Here is a 15186-nt window from a genome sequence, read left to right as displayed (position 1 = left end):
TATTGCAAGGGGTAAATAACTGCATCTAATTGATGCAAAAAAGAAAGGGGGTTAGTCGACCTAAGTTGACATGGTTACTGGGTGACAATAATAATACGATAATTATACGGCTCATAGGGAGAAAATACGATACCCCTCATTCACGATGGCCTCCTCGATCTATTGACCGCTCGTGAGATTGTGCTAAGAGCCTCTGGCTGGCGATCTCATCATGCCTGAAACTAACCTCTTTTTGGTATAAAACTTCCGCCATCGCTGCGGCGCTAGTAGCCCATCAATGAACATGCTGGAATTATCGTGGGATTCATCCCAAATGCCGCTTATGACGTCACTACGTCACTCGGCCCTTCTACAAACGGACTCGTCGGAGCTAGATTTGTTCTCAAAAGCCTGCGAGCTAATGCTATCTACATATGTATGTGTGAGTGGGTTATTTATCAAATTAGCGCTAAAGAGGCATTACGAGTCCTTGAGAAAAAGAGAGAACGATTATCATTTATGTAAAAGCTTCAGAAGAATATCTCACAAATGAAAGTTGTTAAAATGAAGATCATACACGCTTTGGTAGACTTGCCACCGGTCTCGAGAGGAATCTAGACTTCGGGAGATGGACATAGAGGCTGATCCGGGACCGCAAAGAACGGGTCTCGACCCATATGTTGTGTAGATAATTTTTACAAGGCCGACAAATCAAGGCGGGTATGTAGGCCGCGTCGGACGCTTGCCCAGCCCGTCCACGTCCACGTCCACGATCTTACAGATTTCTGCAAGCCCCTGGTCTGTAAACCTGGCTAAGAAATTTTGGAAATGCCCGAGTGGACCGGGTGGCGCGCAAATAGGTAACACTGGCTATCCTAGACTATGTCAATGTGCATGCCGATAGGACGATGTCTTCGTTCTCTGCCGAACTGGACCTGCACTCCAAATCGGCGCTTGCATGAAACCCCTGTATACGTTTGATATGACGATGGCTTCGTTGGACTAAGCCTCCTGTCCAGTCTCGTCATCGTGAAGGATCCTCTCGTCCCGCCAAAAGTTGTGGGCTAGGCACTTTCTCCACGATGGCACACTTTTATATAAATCTGTTGTCTCGTCGTATTTCATGACAAGTTCTTCATTACAAGACAAGACATAGAAACATATCCACCAACCCAATTCACCATTACTACATTTGTTTCCGTAGTATAGACTTCGGTTTACATTTCTCTTAGACCATTTAGACTTAAGATCATATATACAGATATATCAACATTCAAGATGCCTATCGCACTTACACCACCTCCGGTTCCTGAGGTCAAAACCCTCGGAGATGCCAAGGCTCAGTCCGCAAACAAGAGAAAGATTATCTGCTTTTCAGGTATGGTACCATATTTATCTAAACACCCTTTTTACATAGACTCGTTTACTAACAATAATATCAGACTTTGATGGCACAATCTTCATGCAAGACACCGGACACGTCCTCTTCGACAACCACGGCTGCGGCTCCACACGAAGAGAGATGCTAGACGAGCAAATCAAGACCGGCGAGCGATCCTTCCGGGACGTCTCGGAAGAGATGTGGGGATCTCTAAATGTCCCCTTCGAAGACGGCTTCCAAGTCATGGAGAAGTCCCTCGAGATCGACCCAGACTTCCAGAGCTTCCACCAATACTGCCTCAAGAACAACATCCCCTTCAACGTCATCTCCGCCGGTCTCAAGCCCATCTTAAGAAGAGTCCTCGACACCTTTTTGGGAGAAGAGGCCTCGTCGCACATCGACATCGTAGCCAACGACGCGCACATCTCGGCCGACGGCTCCGAGTGGAAGCCCATCTGGCGCCACGACACGGAGCTCGGCCACGACAAGGCGCAGTCTATCACGGAGGCCCGCAAGGAGGCGGAGACGGCGTGCGACGACGGCACGGTCCCGCTTATCGTGTTCATCGGCGACGGAGTATCGGACCTGCCCGCCGCCCGGGAGGCCGACGTGCTGTTCGCGCGGCGCGGCCTGCGCCTCGAGGAGTACTGCCGGGAGCACAACATCCCGTACATCCCCTTCGACACCTTCGCCGACGTCCAGCGCGAGATCGAGCGCATCCGGCTAGAGGACGAGAAGAAGACGGGCGGCAAGGGCGTGCCTGTCCGCTTCAACCCCCGCGCTAATCTCTGGCGCAGAGTGTCCAGCAAGAACGCTGTGCCGAGATACGTGCTCATGTCCCCGACTCGGGAGGACAAGATGTTCCTCTGGCCTGAGGCCTTCTCCGAGCTTAAGAAGCCTGAGGTCGAAGTCACTGAGACGTCTATGCCGACGGTTCAGGAGCATGCTGTGAAGCACCCGGTGCAGTCTCAGGTGCAGAGCGCTGCTTAGTTGGAGGGTAACATATCATGGTTGAACATCTATCTTTCTTGGAAGACTATATTGCATATCACGGCGTTCATGTTGGTTTATTTTTATTTGTTTGGCATGGTACAGCGATGTGGAGTTACACGATACCGCCTTGCGATAGCACGAGGAAAGGAAAGGATAGGCGTTTGGGTTAGAACATAACATGGTGAAGCTTGCGGGATACATCTAGATTATATATCATAGTTAAAGAGGGGGGTGTTCTTATAATAGACGACATTGTCAGGTAACTTGAACTTGAGTATTAGTGTTGGTTTCTTGACACGATCAACTACTATTAGGATATTGATAATTTAAGAGTCTGTTTACTAGTTGTCTCATATTGTGCTTAGATTAGGTGATTGTCTTTATTTGCATTGCCACCCACCCCTATATCGCATCATGATACACCTACAGGTTGGTTTCTTTCCTGGTTACGACGTGTCATACACGGTCCTAGACACAAATGGCATTACCCAATTAGTGAGATCGAGCCAATAGGAAGCGCAGGAGTAGCTGCTCTGCCCCCAACCTACGACAGCCTTCTTTAAACAATCATCGATCAGCTCATTTGACGTCCGCCTAGATTTGATCCTACCTCAAGCCAACCCTAGTTAAGCTAAAAATCGGAAAATCGGAACAAAGAGCAGGGAAAAGGACAGAGAGCTGGAACATAGGTAGCTAATGATGCGCATTCCGAGTTCCGTCATGGTAAATTGGTACGTCATATTGCTACCTTTCCCTTATTCATGAATATCATTGAAGGAGAGCGACGGTTTGGTAATAAGAAGGTCGACGGATCTCACGGCAAATGTTTACGTAGTACTTCGCTTTGGTTGCGGTAGACGCGGCATCCGTAATAACACCCATTCCTAATCGTGCTTCTGGAGCTCTCCGAGTAGCCGGTAATCATGTGTCTTCAGAAATCAAATAGACACTTTGCCTCCCCCACAACGGCCTTCACCCGGTCCAGTACGCGGAAGGTAGACAGGTAGATGTCGATAGGCTATACGCAGTTACGTGCCGTTGCATTTTGGCCAGTTGGGATCTTCTGGAACGCGGGATCATCGATCGCCGCCGTCCTGCAGCTAAAGAGGCACAGCCCTATTGCCAATTCGAGGTACATACATCAACAACGACCGATGACCTACCTACCTCGAGCTTGTTACTAATAGTAGATACGTCGTTGTTGTGCGTATGATCTAATATTTGATTATTACCTAGTATCGGTATCGAGTCTTTGTCTAATATTCGCACGGGCTGCACGGGTTAACCAACGCGCATCTTCGGATGAATTGCGGTAAGTTTTGCTATTAAATCTCCGAAATCCCCCCCGGCTCTACTGTATGTAAAAGAAGCTTTTCTAGCAGGGGGTTGTTTACATATGTACATATGCTTTTTAGGTTCTAAACTAGATCGAGATGAGTTTCAGGTTTATGATTAAACTTCGTGTACCTGGTAGACCCAACAATTGTAACTTTTCTTTTTCCTGTTTTATCTAACAAATCTATTTTTATTGTATAGCGACCCTCGGTAAGTTTACGCTTATGTACATTTGGTTCAAGATGTATGTACATACGGATCTGTACGCGCACGTAATTCATCGAGATTAAAGTGAACCTTAGACGTGGGTGTACTTTTGATGGGTGTGTATTTTAGGTATTTAGTGGATCGAGTTCTAGGTACATTAGGTAGCTAGTGTACCTATATGTTGGCTATGGTGACAGTGAAGGCGGGGTGATTGCCAGGCCCAGCGTCAGCGGGCTGACCCTCCTGCCCTTTTGTCCTCAAAGCTTGAAGGTGCCTGGAACAATAGAATTTCGCATGCTTCTCGTACCACGCAAGCTCGCGACACGATTGGATTGGATACCAAAACTAAACTACTGCCCCTCCAAAGGAAACTTGGCAATTAGCTTCAAAAGCATGTTTAGTCCGTAACAGCTTCTTCTATCCCAGCTTGTTTATTTTTCTTTTTTTAGTCTTATTAGTCTTATTAAATATCGTAGCTTACCTTACCTTTAACTACTCCTAAACCATACAATATCCCGCCTATCAAAGCAAATCAAGTAATTCCAAACTCAAAAGTGGTAATCTACTAACTACCAACTTACCTAGATTGGTTCGTCCTGTCCTTAGCCTATCTTACAGTCAACTGCTAGTAGGCTCTAGCCTCTAGCAGCTCTCTTTGACATCATACCGAAACACTAGCGCGTTGAGTTCAGGGCATCACAAGCCCCCGAAGGCTGAAGGGGGACTCAGCTACCAAGCAATTCCAAGACAGGGTCCAGCACAACGTCACCCGCGTTTGCTCCCTTCTTGTTCCTTGGAAATACAACCTTCCATATTTTGTACCTCTACCCTCTTTAGTCCGACTCTCCTGAAAGTCTTCCACCATGGTTCGCATTATCCCTCAACGATTGAAAACCTACACTACTAGTTCTACCAACAATTCCACCGCCAATAGCCGCAGTACAAGCCCTATGCCGTTAAAACTCGATGCCGGTGTTGCGGAGGGCCGTAGGGACACGGGTTTGGTCTTAAAGATTATCATACTTCGAGTAAGGACAACGAATCGATAGATAATATCAATTCTAGTCTCTACTACGGATTCTAACCTGCAATGATATAGGCGAGAAATTTAGCTGCTAAAGATCGTGGAGGCACATCCGACCCCGTATGTCAACACCCGTCTTCCTATTCTTAACTCTAAAAAAGTAATCCGCGGCCATTGCTAATAGTCCGTATTCTCTAGTATCTCCAACTGACCTGCGGCGAAACTAAATTTCTTACACATCATATCCCGAAGACGCTGAATCCCGAGTGGAACGTTATCTGTACTGTACCCATCACTGGCGTAGAGAACCTACTGCTTGATTGCATCTGCTGGGACAAGGATCGCTTTGGCAAAGACTATCTAGGCGAATTCGATCTAGCCCTCGAGGAGATTTTCTCCAACGAAAAGACCGAACAAGAAGCAAAATGGTATCCTCTCAAGAGCAAAAAGCCAGGCAAGAAAAAGAATAATGTCTCAGGGGAGGTTTTACTACAGTGCACTTTATTTGACTCAACAGACAAGGATGCGACAGATGCTCAGATCTTAGAAAAGCTGCACTCACTTGCTACCGCCTTGCCCGAATCTACATCCCGCAATGCCACTCCTAACATGACACCCATGCTTGGCCCGACCTCGACATCCAAGTTTGGCTCATCCCCGTCTCCCCAGTCAAGTCAGAATACCACCGATGGATCCCAGGACGACGATGATGACGACGAGATTCTGGACGATGATGAGACTCCCGAGGATGAGGACCTGAGTAAGCCCGATGCTGTGGAGAAGAGGAAGAGACGGCTCAGGATCAAGGGTTTAAAGCGTAAGAGGAGACAGAATCCTTACGAATTCGTCAACGGCGGTAGTGATGTGGTCGGCTTAATCTTCCTCGAGATTTGCAACATTACCGACCTTCCTCCCGAATCAAACTTCACGAAAACTAGCTTCGATATGGATCCCTTCGTTGTTGCATCTTTAGGCAAAAAAACTTATCGTACACGAGTTGTTCGACATAATCTAAATCCCGTGTTCAATGAGAAGATGCTCTTTCACGTGCTGAACAACGAACAATCATATTCGTTTGCTTTCACGGTTATCGATCGCGACAAATATTCCGGGAATGACTTCATTGCCTCGACCTCCTTTCCCCTACAAGAACTCATCGAAAAGAGCCCTAAAGCTAATCCCGAAACTGGATTGTATGACTTGAAGGAACCAGCTGAGTACGTCCCGGTCCAGAAATCAAGGCTCGCAAGACTCGGCCTCTCAAGGTCGTCTTCAACACAGAGCTTGGGCAAAAATAGGCCGGTGTTACCCAAGAACCCCAGTGTGACTTCGGCAACATCCCAAGAGCAGGTCGAGCCAAAGGCAGCACCTACATCCATTCCAAACCCTAGTTTACTTCAACCAGAGCAAGTGCCGAACCTCAATAGCGGAAACGGAAATGGAAACGGTGAGGGCAGTGAGTTTGACGACACGGATTTTAATGTCTTCACAATCCCCTTGAAGATGAAAAATCTAGAAAAGTGGGAGGCTAAGCACAGCCCGATGCTGACTATCCGCGCCAAGTATATGCCATATCCTGCTTTAAGACAACAGTTCTGGCGGGCTATGTTGCGACAGTACGATGCAGATGAAAGTGGCGAGATTAGCAAAGTCGAGCTGACTACCATGCTCGACACGCTTGGCTCGACTCTGCGAGAATCAACTATCGACAGTTTCTTCCAACGATTCCCTCATAAGGCAGGGAACGGGGAACAAGAACTCACCATGGACGAGGCTGTCATATGTTTGGAAGATCAACTAGATGCCAAGAGTAAATCGGCTCCAGTGACTGACAAGTTAAAGAACATGCTGCCCGACGCAGAAAAAGTGAAGAATTTGCTAAACCCATCAAGCCACACTAGTAGCGCTACGCCTTCAGAGGAAGGGTCTTTTATTCTCAGCGCAGAAGACTCGACCATTCAAGGCACTACACCCGGAACATCAACTATTGTTGTCCCCGATCTCAGCACATCTGGAGAAGAGGGTGATGCGCTAGATAAAGATGACCTAAATATTGACCGTAGCGAGGAACATGTAGTCGAAATTCGAGAGTGTCCAATCTGCCACCAGCCTCGTCTCAACAAGCGGAAAGATGCTGATATCATTACCCACATTGCTACATGCGCCAGCCAGGACTGGCGCCAGGTCAATTCACTCATGATGGGCGGGTTTGTCACGGCAAGCCAAGCGCAAAGAAAGTGGTATTCTAAAGTCATCACCAAGATTTCTTACGGTGGTTATAAACTTGGCGCCAACTCGGCAAACATTCTGGTTCAGGACCGCCTAACTGGACAGATTAATGAGGAAAAGATGAGCGTTTATGTACGACTGGGAATCCGATTACTATACAAGGGATTGAAGTCCAAAGATATGGAGAATAAGCGAAGTGAGTGCTTATGCTGATATATAACATAGAAACCGTCGCTAATAACGCTCTAGTCCGCAAACTTCTGAAGAGTCTAAGTATCAAGCAAGGCAAAAAATACGACGACCCTGCTTCGAAGGCCCAAATTCCAGGTTTCATCCAATTCCACAAGTTAGATATGTCCGAGGTCTTACTCCCCGTCGAGGAATTTAAGAACTTCAATGAATTCTTTTATCGCGCACTCAAGCCAAACGCCCGGCCTTGCTCAGCTCCAGACAATCCTCATATTATTGTGTCGCCGGCCGACTGTCGGTCTGTTGTCTTCAATAGTATCGATTCTGCGACCAACATCTGGATCAAGGGTCGTGAATTCTCCATAAAGCGACTACTCGGCGACGCGTACCCGGAAGACGCTAAGCGCTATGAGAATGGTGCATTAGGTATCTTCCGTCTAGCTCCCCAAGACTACCACCGCTTCCACATTCCTGTGGATGGAATTCTCCGCAAGCCTAAACTCATTGCTGGCGAGTACTATACCGTTAACCCTATGGCAATCCGGTCCGCGCTCGATGTGTACGGCGAGAATGTCCGTGTCCTTTGTCCTATAGACACCGAACTATTCGGACGGGTAATGGTTATCTGCGTCGGAGCCATGATGGTTGGCAGCACGGTAATTACCCGAAACGACGGGGAAGAAGTGAAACGAGCTGAAGAGCTTGGGTATTTCAAGTTTGGTGGCAGCACAATTGTGACACTATTTGAACCCGGCACGATGATGTTTGATGACGACCTTGTGGACAACTCAAACAGCGCTCTGGAAACACTGGTATGATACTTACCCCTCTTAAGCAATGCAAGACTAAATATTGACATACATGCAGATTCGAGCCGGCATGTCGGTTGGGCATTCCCCACAGGTACCTCAGTTTACACCAGATATGCCCAAGGATAAGAAAGACGTTACGGAGGCGGAGAAAGCGGAAGCCCATCGCCGTATCCGTGGTGGTGGTGACAGCCCAGATGAAGTACCTTTACCATAGGAAGACACTCCGTGACAGCTAAGACGGGAAAGGCATCGCATTCGGGCGGCGTTATACCATATAAGCGACGGGTTTTCCCGAAGATTGGATTCCATTGGGTGGATAGACGAGACATTGAGCATGGGATGGGGGGAACTTGCAGCATCTGTCTATCAGAAAAGTGGGCATATAGCAACGAAGAGGGGAAAAGGGGGTTGAACAGCGAGGGGCAATGCAGTTGCTAGCGTTCGTCACACGTTCAGCCAGGGGGAGTAAGCGCAAGCAGACTATTATTGTACATGCAGTCAGATACAGCTATGTGGTAGGTAGTTATAGCCTGTTACGGGGTGATGGTTCGATATCCGACAGTAGGATAACCACAGCCCCGTCGTCGTCCCATTCATAGGCATCAACCCCCCAACGTCAACAGTGGCTTATAAGTCAAGGCGTATATCACGATACGATGTTTTTACCGGGTACTATACAAGGTGTCCTCTTGGGATATCCTCTTGGAATGGTATCATCAGCCCTAGTTTGGATATAAGAGGGGGTTCGTAACTAATTAGGTAAATAGTTAAGACCAATGGGTGCAAATAACACAAATAACACACCGATATTTCCATTTTTGTAGATGCGGTCAAGAAGTCGGTATGCAATGAAAAGCTTCCACGTGCATAGAAGGCGGGATGGATTGCGGGGCGGGAATTGGGATGAAAGATGTCATTTGCTGTTAGTTGCGGTAATTTGGTTCCACGAGACATAAACCCTGTCGGTACGGGGGCAGGTACCTGCGTGCCGGGTAACGGTCATGGCTGTCATGTAGGGTACCTAAAGTACCTAAAGTACCTAACGGCCAGACGGCCAGACGGCTAACCTGGTAGGTACGGTACCCTATTAGGTCACTTAAAGTTTTGTTTACTTTAGACCCCGCATAGCAACGAGATAGCATTTTCAAAGAAAAACATTACTATGTACAAACTTAAGGAATGCCGCGGTATTAACAAATAAATCCACAGAAGTAGACCCTTAGTCTTTAGAGCTATTTTGTACACTAGCTGGGCTCCAGTCGCGAGTGGCCCAGCTTTTACGCATACGACAAGATTTTTTTTCTTCGCGACTCCTGCTTCAATTGTGTAAAAGGGGAAGTAGGCGAACCGGAGTATTGATTGATATTGATTGAAGTTGTCAAATTTATACAAACATTAAAATATCAATCTGCAACAACCCGCATACCACCAATGCAGACAACTCCGAAAGCGAATACCGCATCCTTCGTGGCTTACTCCTGTTCTTAGTCCGATACTGGACGGCAACGGTAGATCCTGAACGGGATCAGATCAAAGGGGAAAGAAATAATCAAGGAGGGAAAAAAAGAGAGACAGGACAAGACAAGATGGTCGACCCAGATAACCTCCGCACGGCGTCGCTGTATATCAACAATCAGCTCCTATCGCGCGGCCTTCTTCGTGATGGCCACAATATCAACTTCGCAGATCCGGAGTTCGGTGATGGAGGAGTACAAGGCACGATGAGCAAGGTCATGAGCGTTATCAATGACCTCATCCTAAGACGCGACGTATGTATTATATTATTATATTGTCCTGATCTTCAATGACAATAAAGGGATAGATAACATGCTAACATTCTTTCTTACGATAGCGCGATGCTGAGAGCCGAGAGTCCTTATCCACAACCCTTCGGACCCTACGGGCTGACTCGCAACGGCAAACGACCGAACTCGTACGACAAACAGAAAAACTGTCTGACGCTCAAAGAAAGCTTGATTCTGCAGAGGCTACAGAGCGTGCCCTCCGTACCCAACTCAAGATTACGGATCAGAACATACACCGCCTAAAAGATGAAGCCATCAAGATGAAGACTATCGTGGCGCAGGCGCGCGCTGCATGCGCTAATGAGATCCGTAAGCGAGACCGCCAGATCGACGGCCTGAAGAAGGCCGTCGCAGATGCTGGTAGAGTAAGAGGCGGCGGTAAGAGCAGGGATGTCCTATGCATCACCGTAATAGGGGAAATCGGCGGCGAGGAGCGTGGAGTGCCTGCTGGTGCAACAGAGGCTGAAGGCTACAGCTTACGCTTGGAGACAAATCAATTCCTCACAGAACTAGCAAGAGGCCTCAGCGAGGAGAACGAAGGTCTACTCGCCTTAGTTAGACGCGTAGTCGACAGGCTACGCGAGATGAGTGGGCTAGAACGTGGTTCGGAGAATCTAAATGGGACCGCATTTGACTACCGCTCAGACAATAACAACGCGGACGTGCTAGTAATGGCATCTCAAAAGAGCGCCGATGAGCTCGCATCAGAGTTGGAAGAGATCATGGAGCATCTTAGGACGATATTAACGAACCCTTCCTTCGTGCCGATCGAAGAGGTTGAGATACGCGAGGAGGCTATCACTCGCCTACGCGCCGGCCTAGAAACAATGGAGTCCCGCTGGAAGGACGCCGTCCATATGATTGACGGCTGGCGGAAACGAATGGTGTCAAGCGGCAAGTCAGTCGATATGGAAGACCTGCAGATGAGCCTCCGACTTAGTCCCGTTAGGGTCAGGGACGTCGAGGAGACAGCAGATATCGTACCTATGAGACTCTCCTGTGTCCAGGAGGAAGAAGAGGAAGAGGAAGAGGAAGAGGAAGAGTATGGTGAAGAAGACAGTCTCGATGCACAGGAAGAAATTCAAGAGGACCAACGGCGGCTAAGGTCTCCAAGCCCGATCGATTCGCTACACCTAATCCCGGTACAAGGATGCCAAGTCGCAGAGAATGAAGAAAACGATTCCGACTCGGATTCTAGCAGCATCTTCCAAGATGATATAGACATAGACGAGCTGGACGCCGAGGAACCAAACGTCCAAGTCCTTCAGGAATCTACATATGCGAACTCGATGGATTCGCCTCCTCTCCCTATGCCACCCCAACTCAGCCCACTTAAGGACTCATATTCGGCAGGAAATAAAGGATTCTCCGAACGTGATTTTGCGTATCGCAAGCATGCAGATTTCACGACTATTATAGAAGAAAACACATGGGAATTGGCAGAAGAGGAAGAGGAGGAGGAGGAGGAGGAGGAGGAACAAGGGCCACCTCCGCCGCCACATGTCATCAAACCCCAGTCTCCTAGGTCTCCCCGGTCTCCGCATCAGCAGAAGAAGTCAGTGTCATACAAAAACTCTCCGCCATGGCAGGACCAATCTCGACCTAGCTCAACCGCCTCATATGAGAGTCCCCTATTCGGTAAATCCGGAGAGAGGCCGTCACAGTCTGATCCTTCCCGCAAACTATTCTCGAAACCCACCCCGAATCTAGGGAAGCAATTATACACCAAATCTCAGCCAGAGCCGGGTAGCACAAACTTTCAGGCTTCTAATAAATCATCGAAGAGGCCAACTTCATCGCCAGATCCATTAGCAGCAGATATAAAACGAACGAACTCAGATCCTACCAACCCACCGTCGCGTCAGCAGCCCTCGTCGAAATCCATTCGTCAAGTCCCTGCTACGACACAGTCGCAACCCATATCCTCGTCTTCTTCCGCCTCTTCCTTGAAATCCGCGGCCAACATAACGGAGCGACCGCAACAACCCACTATTGCACGTCCGCGCTCGCCAGTTCGTAATAACCAAGCCGCCAATACTACCACAAATACCTCCTCACGCCTTCCTCGACCTAACAGCGCGAATCCACCTGCGCAACAGAGCCCCCTAACTATGGCCACTATCGCCGCGAAGCTAGCGGCCTCAGAACGTGAGGCCGATGCTGCTCGTGTCAGGGCTAAGCTGAGGGCCGTCCGGTCTGGAGGTCAGAGACGGAACCCAGCTCTCCGGGCTCCTACTACAGTTGCTCCCGGGTCGCCGCCCCGGGAAACAAAGGTCAACAAAGTTGAAGCCAGGCAAGAGGAAAACAACCTCGCCTCAGTAGACCCCGTCAAGAAGGACAAGGACTTAGCTCAACCTCGTTCCCGAGGTGGGACACCGGCACGACGACTAAATCCTACAGCAGAAGTCGATGAAATTGACGAGCTGTCGGGATCAGCCGAGACTCGAGAGAAGGAGCAGAATAACGGCAGCAGCCCGCTCAAATCCACCAGCGGTAGCCCTCTCAAACTTGTAAAGCGAAGACGCGACCGAAACGAGCGTCATACGAGCAAAGTCGCGTCTCGTCGACGGAGCACGCTAAGCCCCTGGGAGTTGGATGCTCTCATTCAGGGGTCAGGTGCCGGGGTGGACTGTAACTAAGAACGACTAGACGATATCTACCCCCACCTACTTTATAACGACCTATATTTATCGAAGTATGATGATATAGGTAACATGAGGCCTGCTAGAAAGCCAAATACTAGGCTCGCGGTCTTATTTTACTGAAGCAGAAAATGATTATGAATGTTATGGATTATTATGCAACGTTATGCAAAAGGGAAAACAAGAAGGAAGTAACGAATGAATGAGTGAAATAGTATGTCTAGTGGGCATAATAATCTAAGATCCGGAAGCTCAAAGCGAAAGGAAAAATTGGTGTTTGGGGGAGGGAGGTTGGATATTCGGGGTGCCAAGGCGGAATATCATCATGTCACGAAGATCACGCACGAAATTTTTTTGAAACGAAGCTCCATCTGGCAAGTCTCCACGGGCGGGAGGATTGGGCGAGACTGCATATATGCCGTGGATGCTACGACTTACTACAGAACTGACGGCGGGTAGAAGCTGGTCGTTCGCTTACTACCTACAGTATTTACTTTGTCTTATACCAATGAATGAAAGTATGATTAGCTACACTATTTTACGAGTTTTGAGGTGATGATGATGATGATGATGTGTTGAATGTGTTGTATGTAGAAGGGTTGAAGGATATTTTATTCTATTTAGTATTTTACTGAAAACCTTTCGAGTCTTACATTTCATTCATAAACCTCGAGTGTCATCCAGTACCCCTATCCCCGCGATTCAACTCTAAACAGCAAGTTCCTCCGTAACCGTGTAGGGCTCACGCTGGGCATGATATAATATCCATCAGCGACCAGCTCGTGCCTGATCCGATGACCTTGGTTAACAGCCATCATTTGGAGTGTGTATGTGTGTCTGCCGTGGTCTTTTGGCTAGTGGATACATCAGATCCTCGGAGGATGGTAGTGGCCGTTTTCTTCTTTCGTCGTACACCTTCTGGAGATCTCTCTTGATGTTCTCCAACCTCTCGCCCATGGCCCATTTGCGGATATTGCTCCACAGCATCTGACACGCGATATGCTGGTCTGGCTCGTACAAGGCAAAGCTGCGGAACCCCTTCATGATGTACTTGTCGCCGTCCTTCCACATGACGAAGAACTCTGCTAGCCCGACGGGCAGGACGACGACTGTGAAGATGGCTAGGTTTCCTTGGAGTACTTTGCTGCTTAGACGGAGACATGTTGCTGCTGCGCTGAGACACCGGTTTTCGAAGCCGTGCGTGTTCGCGCTGAAACTTACTTCCACGATCATGTAGGGGAAGTATACCTCTGAATCGACGTCCAGATCCGTTCCGAGGGACGACTCGACTGAATTGACGGGTGACATGTCCATGTGGCAAATATGGTATCCAAAGGTGAAGCTGGGTTGTGGAGTGATCACGCCGCGGGGAACAAGGTAGTTGTGGAACTTTTTGTTTATCGACGCCTGCGGGATATCGCAGTCAAATGCCATTCCAAGTGTGTTGTGGCCCAGTAGATCAACGATATTTATAAGCTTCGATTCAGTATCTCCCAGACCTAACTTGGCGTAGCGGAGTTTACCTGCCATATTTTCTTTTGTCATGATGTTCTCGGACGGTTGTTGTAGCTTAGTGATAAGTTCGTCAACCCAAGGAGGTAATTCCCACACTCTCTCCTTATAACAAATCCCGGCAACATTTTCTATGTGTGCTCGATAACAAGTCGAGTCTATATAATGCCATGAGTCTGTATCGTTCGCCTCGTGTTCCGGCTCAGGTGTACTTGACGAGTTACATGGGTCGGCAACTAGATCGGGTTGTTTGCCTGGTAATGGCACACCGAGGTTAGATAATACATTTGGATCAGGTAAATCCGGATCGACATTCTCAGCCTAGCCAGAACATTGTTGAGATGAAGAGGTACCTTTGGCAATCTCTTGTTTCTTAGAGATGTAACGAAGCATTTGCTGTCGAGGACTGTGACGACCCATGATGAGAGAAATATACACAATAGCCAGACACAAGTGTAGACAAGAGTAGTGAGTTCTACAAGAGACAAAGAAGAAGAAGAAGAAGAATGGGACAAGGCCGTTTGTTATCGGAGCAGGAATTGTTATAAGGCCTGTTGCCTAGCAGAACGCAATATAACAGCGTCACACAGAGCACGGCAACCCGCTGCTTCGACGCGTCGACCCCTTGCACTTTCTATACAGTACGCAAAGCTTCGTTAGAGGAGGGAAGAGGGAATAGCTCGTACGGTCATGCGTTAGTACCTAAATAACGTTAAGTTTTACGTACTGTATAGAATCGTAAGATCGCAAGGAGGTGTCCGTTTATTACCAGTTGAAGACATATTAATCTACCAGGAAGTCTGGTGGTTCGATTGTGCTTGGTAGCCAGTAGAAGATTAACGTGCTATCATTTTATCATTATTAGTATTAACGCGCAAGAGTATAACTGCAAATCGTAACTGGTCATACATGAATGAACTCTTCGCAAGAAGCGGGTATCTGAAGCATGCTATTAAACAGAGCTGAAATAATGCAAAGAGGCTATCCTAGCCTATGCCAATACTGTGGGTATTCCGTGGTGGATTCTATGTTGACATCGTCAAAAGCGTTCCCTTCCTGTGCACGCATTCGTTCGTAA

General features: G+C 48.1%; 4 protein-coding genes across 4 annotated transcripts; 3 read left to right on the top strand and 1 right to left on the bottom strand.

Annotated features, from left to right (window-relative positions):
• The first annotated feature begins 1019 nt into the window (after nucleotides 1-1019).
• Nucleotides 1020-2698, top strand: F4817DRAFT_341138 (HAD-like domain-containing protein). Its single transcript, XM_049303714.1, has 2 exons — nucleotides 1020-1357; nucleotides 1422-2698. The coding sequence occupies exons 1-2, from the start codon at nucleotides 1258-1260 to the stop codon at nucleotides 2348-2350; spliced, it is 1029 nt and encodes a 342-aa protein (XP_049158028.1). The 5' UTR covers nucleotides 1020-1257; the 3' UTR covers nucleotides 2351-2698.
• A 1525-nt stretch (nucleotides 2699-4223) lies between these two features.
• Nucleotides 4224-8964, top strand: F4817DRAFT_341133 (phosphatidylserine decarboxylase-domain-containing protein). Its single transcript, XM_049303713.1, has 5 exons — nucleotides 4224-4923; nucleotides 4995-5039; nucleotides 5118-7344; nucleotides 7398-8149; nucleotides 8205-8964. Exons 1-5 carry the CDS (start codon nucleotides 4759-4761, stop codon nucleotides 8361-8363), a joined length of 3348 nt encoding a protein of 1115 aa, XP_049158027.1. The 5' UTR covers nucleotides 4224-4758; the 3' UTR covers nucleotides 8364-8964.
• Nucleotides 8965-9302: 338 nt separating this feature from the next.
• F4817DRAFT_150561 (Afadin and alpha-actinin-binding-domain-containing protein) lies at nucleotides 9303-12703 on the top strand. Its single transcript, XM_049297974.1, has 2 exons — nucleotides 9303-9918; nucleotides 10002-12703. The coding sequence occupies exons 1-2, from the start codon at nucleotides 9736-9738 to the stop codon at nucleotides 12591-12593; spliced, it is 2775 nt and encodes a 924-aa protein (XP_049158026.1). The 5' UTR covers nucleotides 9303-9735; the 3' UTR covers nucleotides 12594-12703.
• A 524-nt stretch (nucleotides 12704-13227) lies between these two features.
• On the bottom strand, nucleotides 13228-14965 carry F4817DRAFT_150558 (uncharacterized protein). The gene is made up of 2 exons (XM_049297973.1): nucleotides 14462-14965; nucleotides 13228-14362 (listed from the first exon to the last, which is right to left on the bottom strand). Exons 1-2 carry the CDS (start codon nucleotides 14526-14528, stop codon nucleotides 13401-13403), a joined length of 1029 nt encoding a protein of 342 aa, XP_049158025.1. The 5' UTR covers nucleotides 14529-14965; the 3' UTR covers nucleotides 13228-13400.
• Nucleotides 14966-15186: the final 221 nt, after the last annotated feature.

Source organism: Daldinia loculata (assembly GCF_022478755.1).
Source record: "Daldinia loculata strain CBS 113971 unplaced genomic scaffold F4817scaffold_32, whole genome shotgun sequence".
In the NCBI taxonomy this organism is placed as follows: domain Eukaryota; kingdom Fungi; phylum Ascomycota; class Sordariomycetes; order Xylariales; family Hypoxylaceae; genus Daldinia; species Daldinia loculata.
The sequence above is the reverse complement of the archived record's forward strand: the minus strand, read 5'-3'. Positions and strand labels throughout refer to the sequence as shown.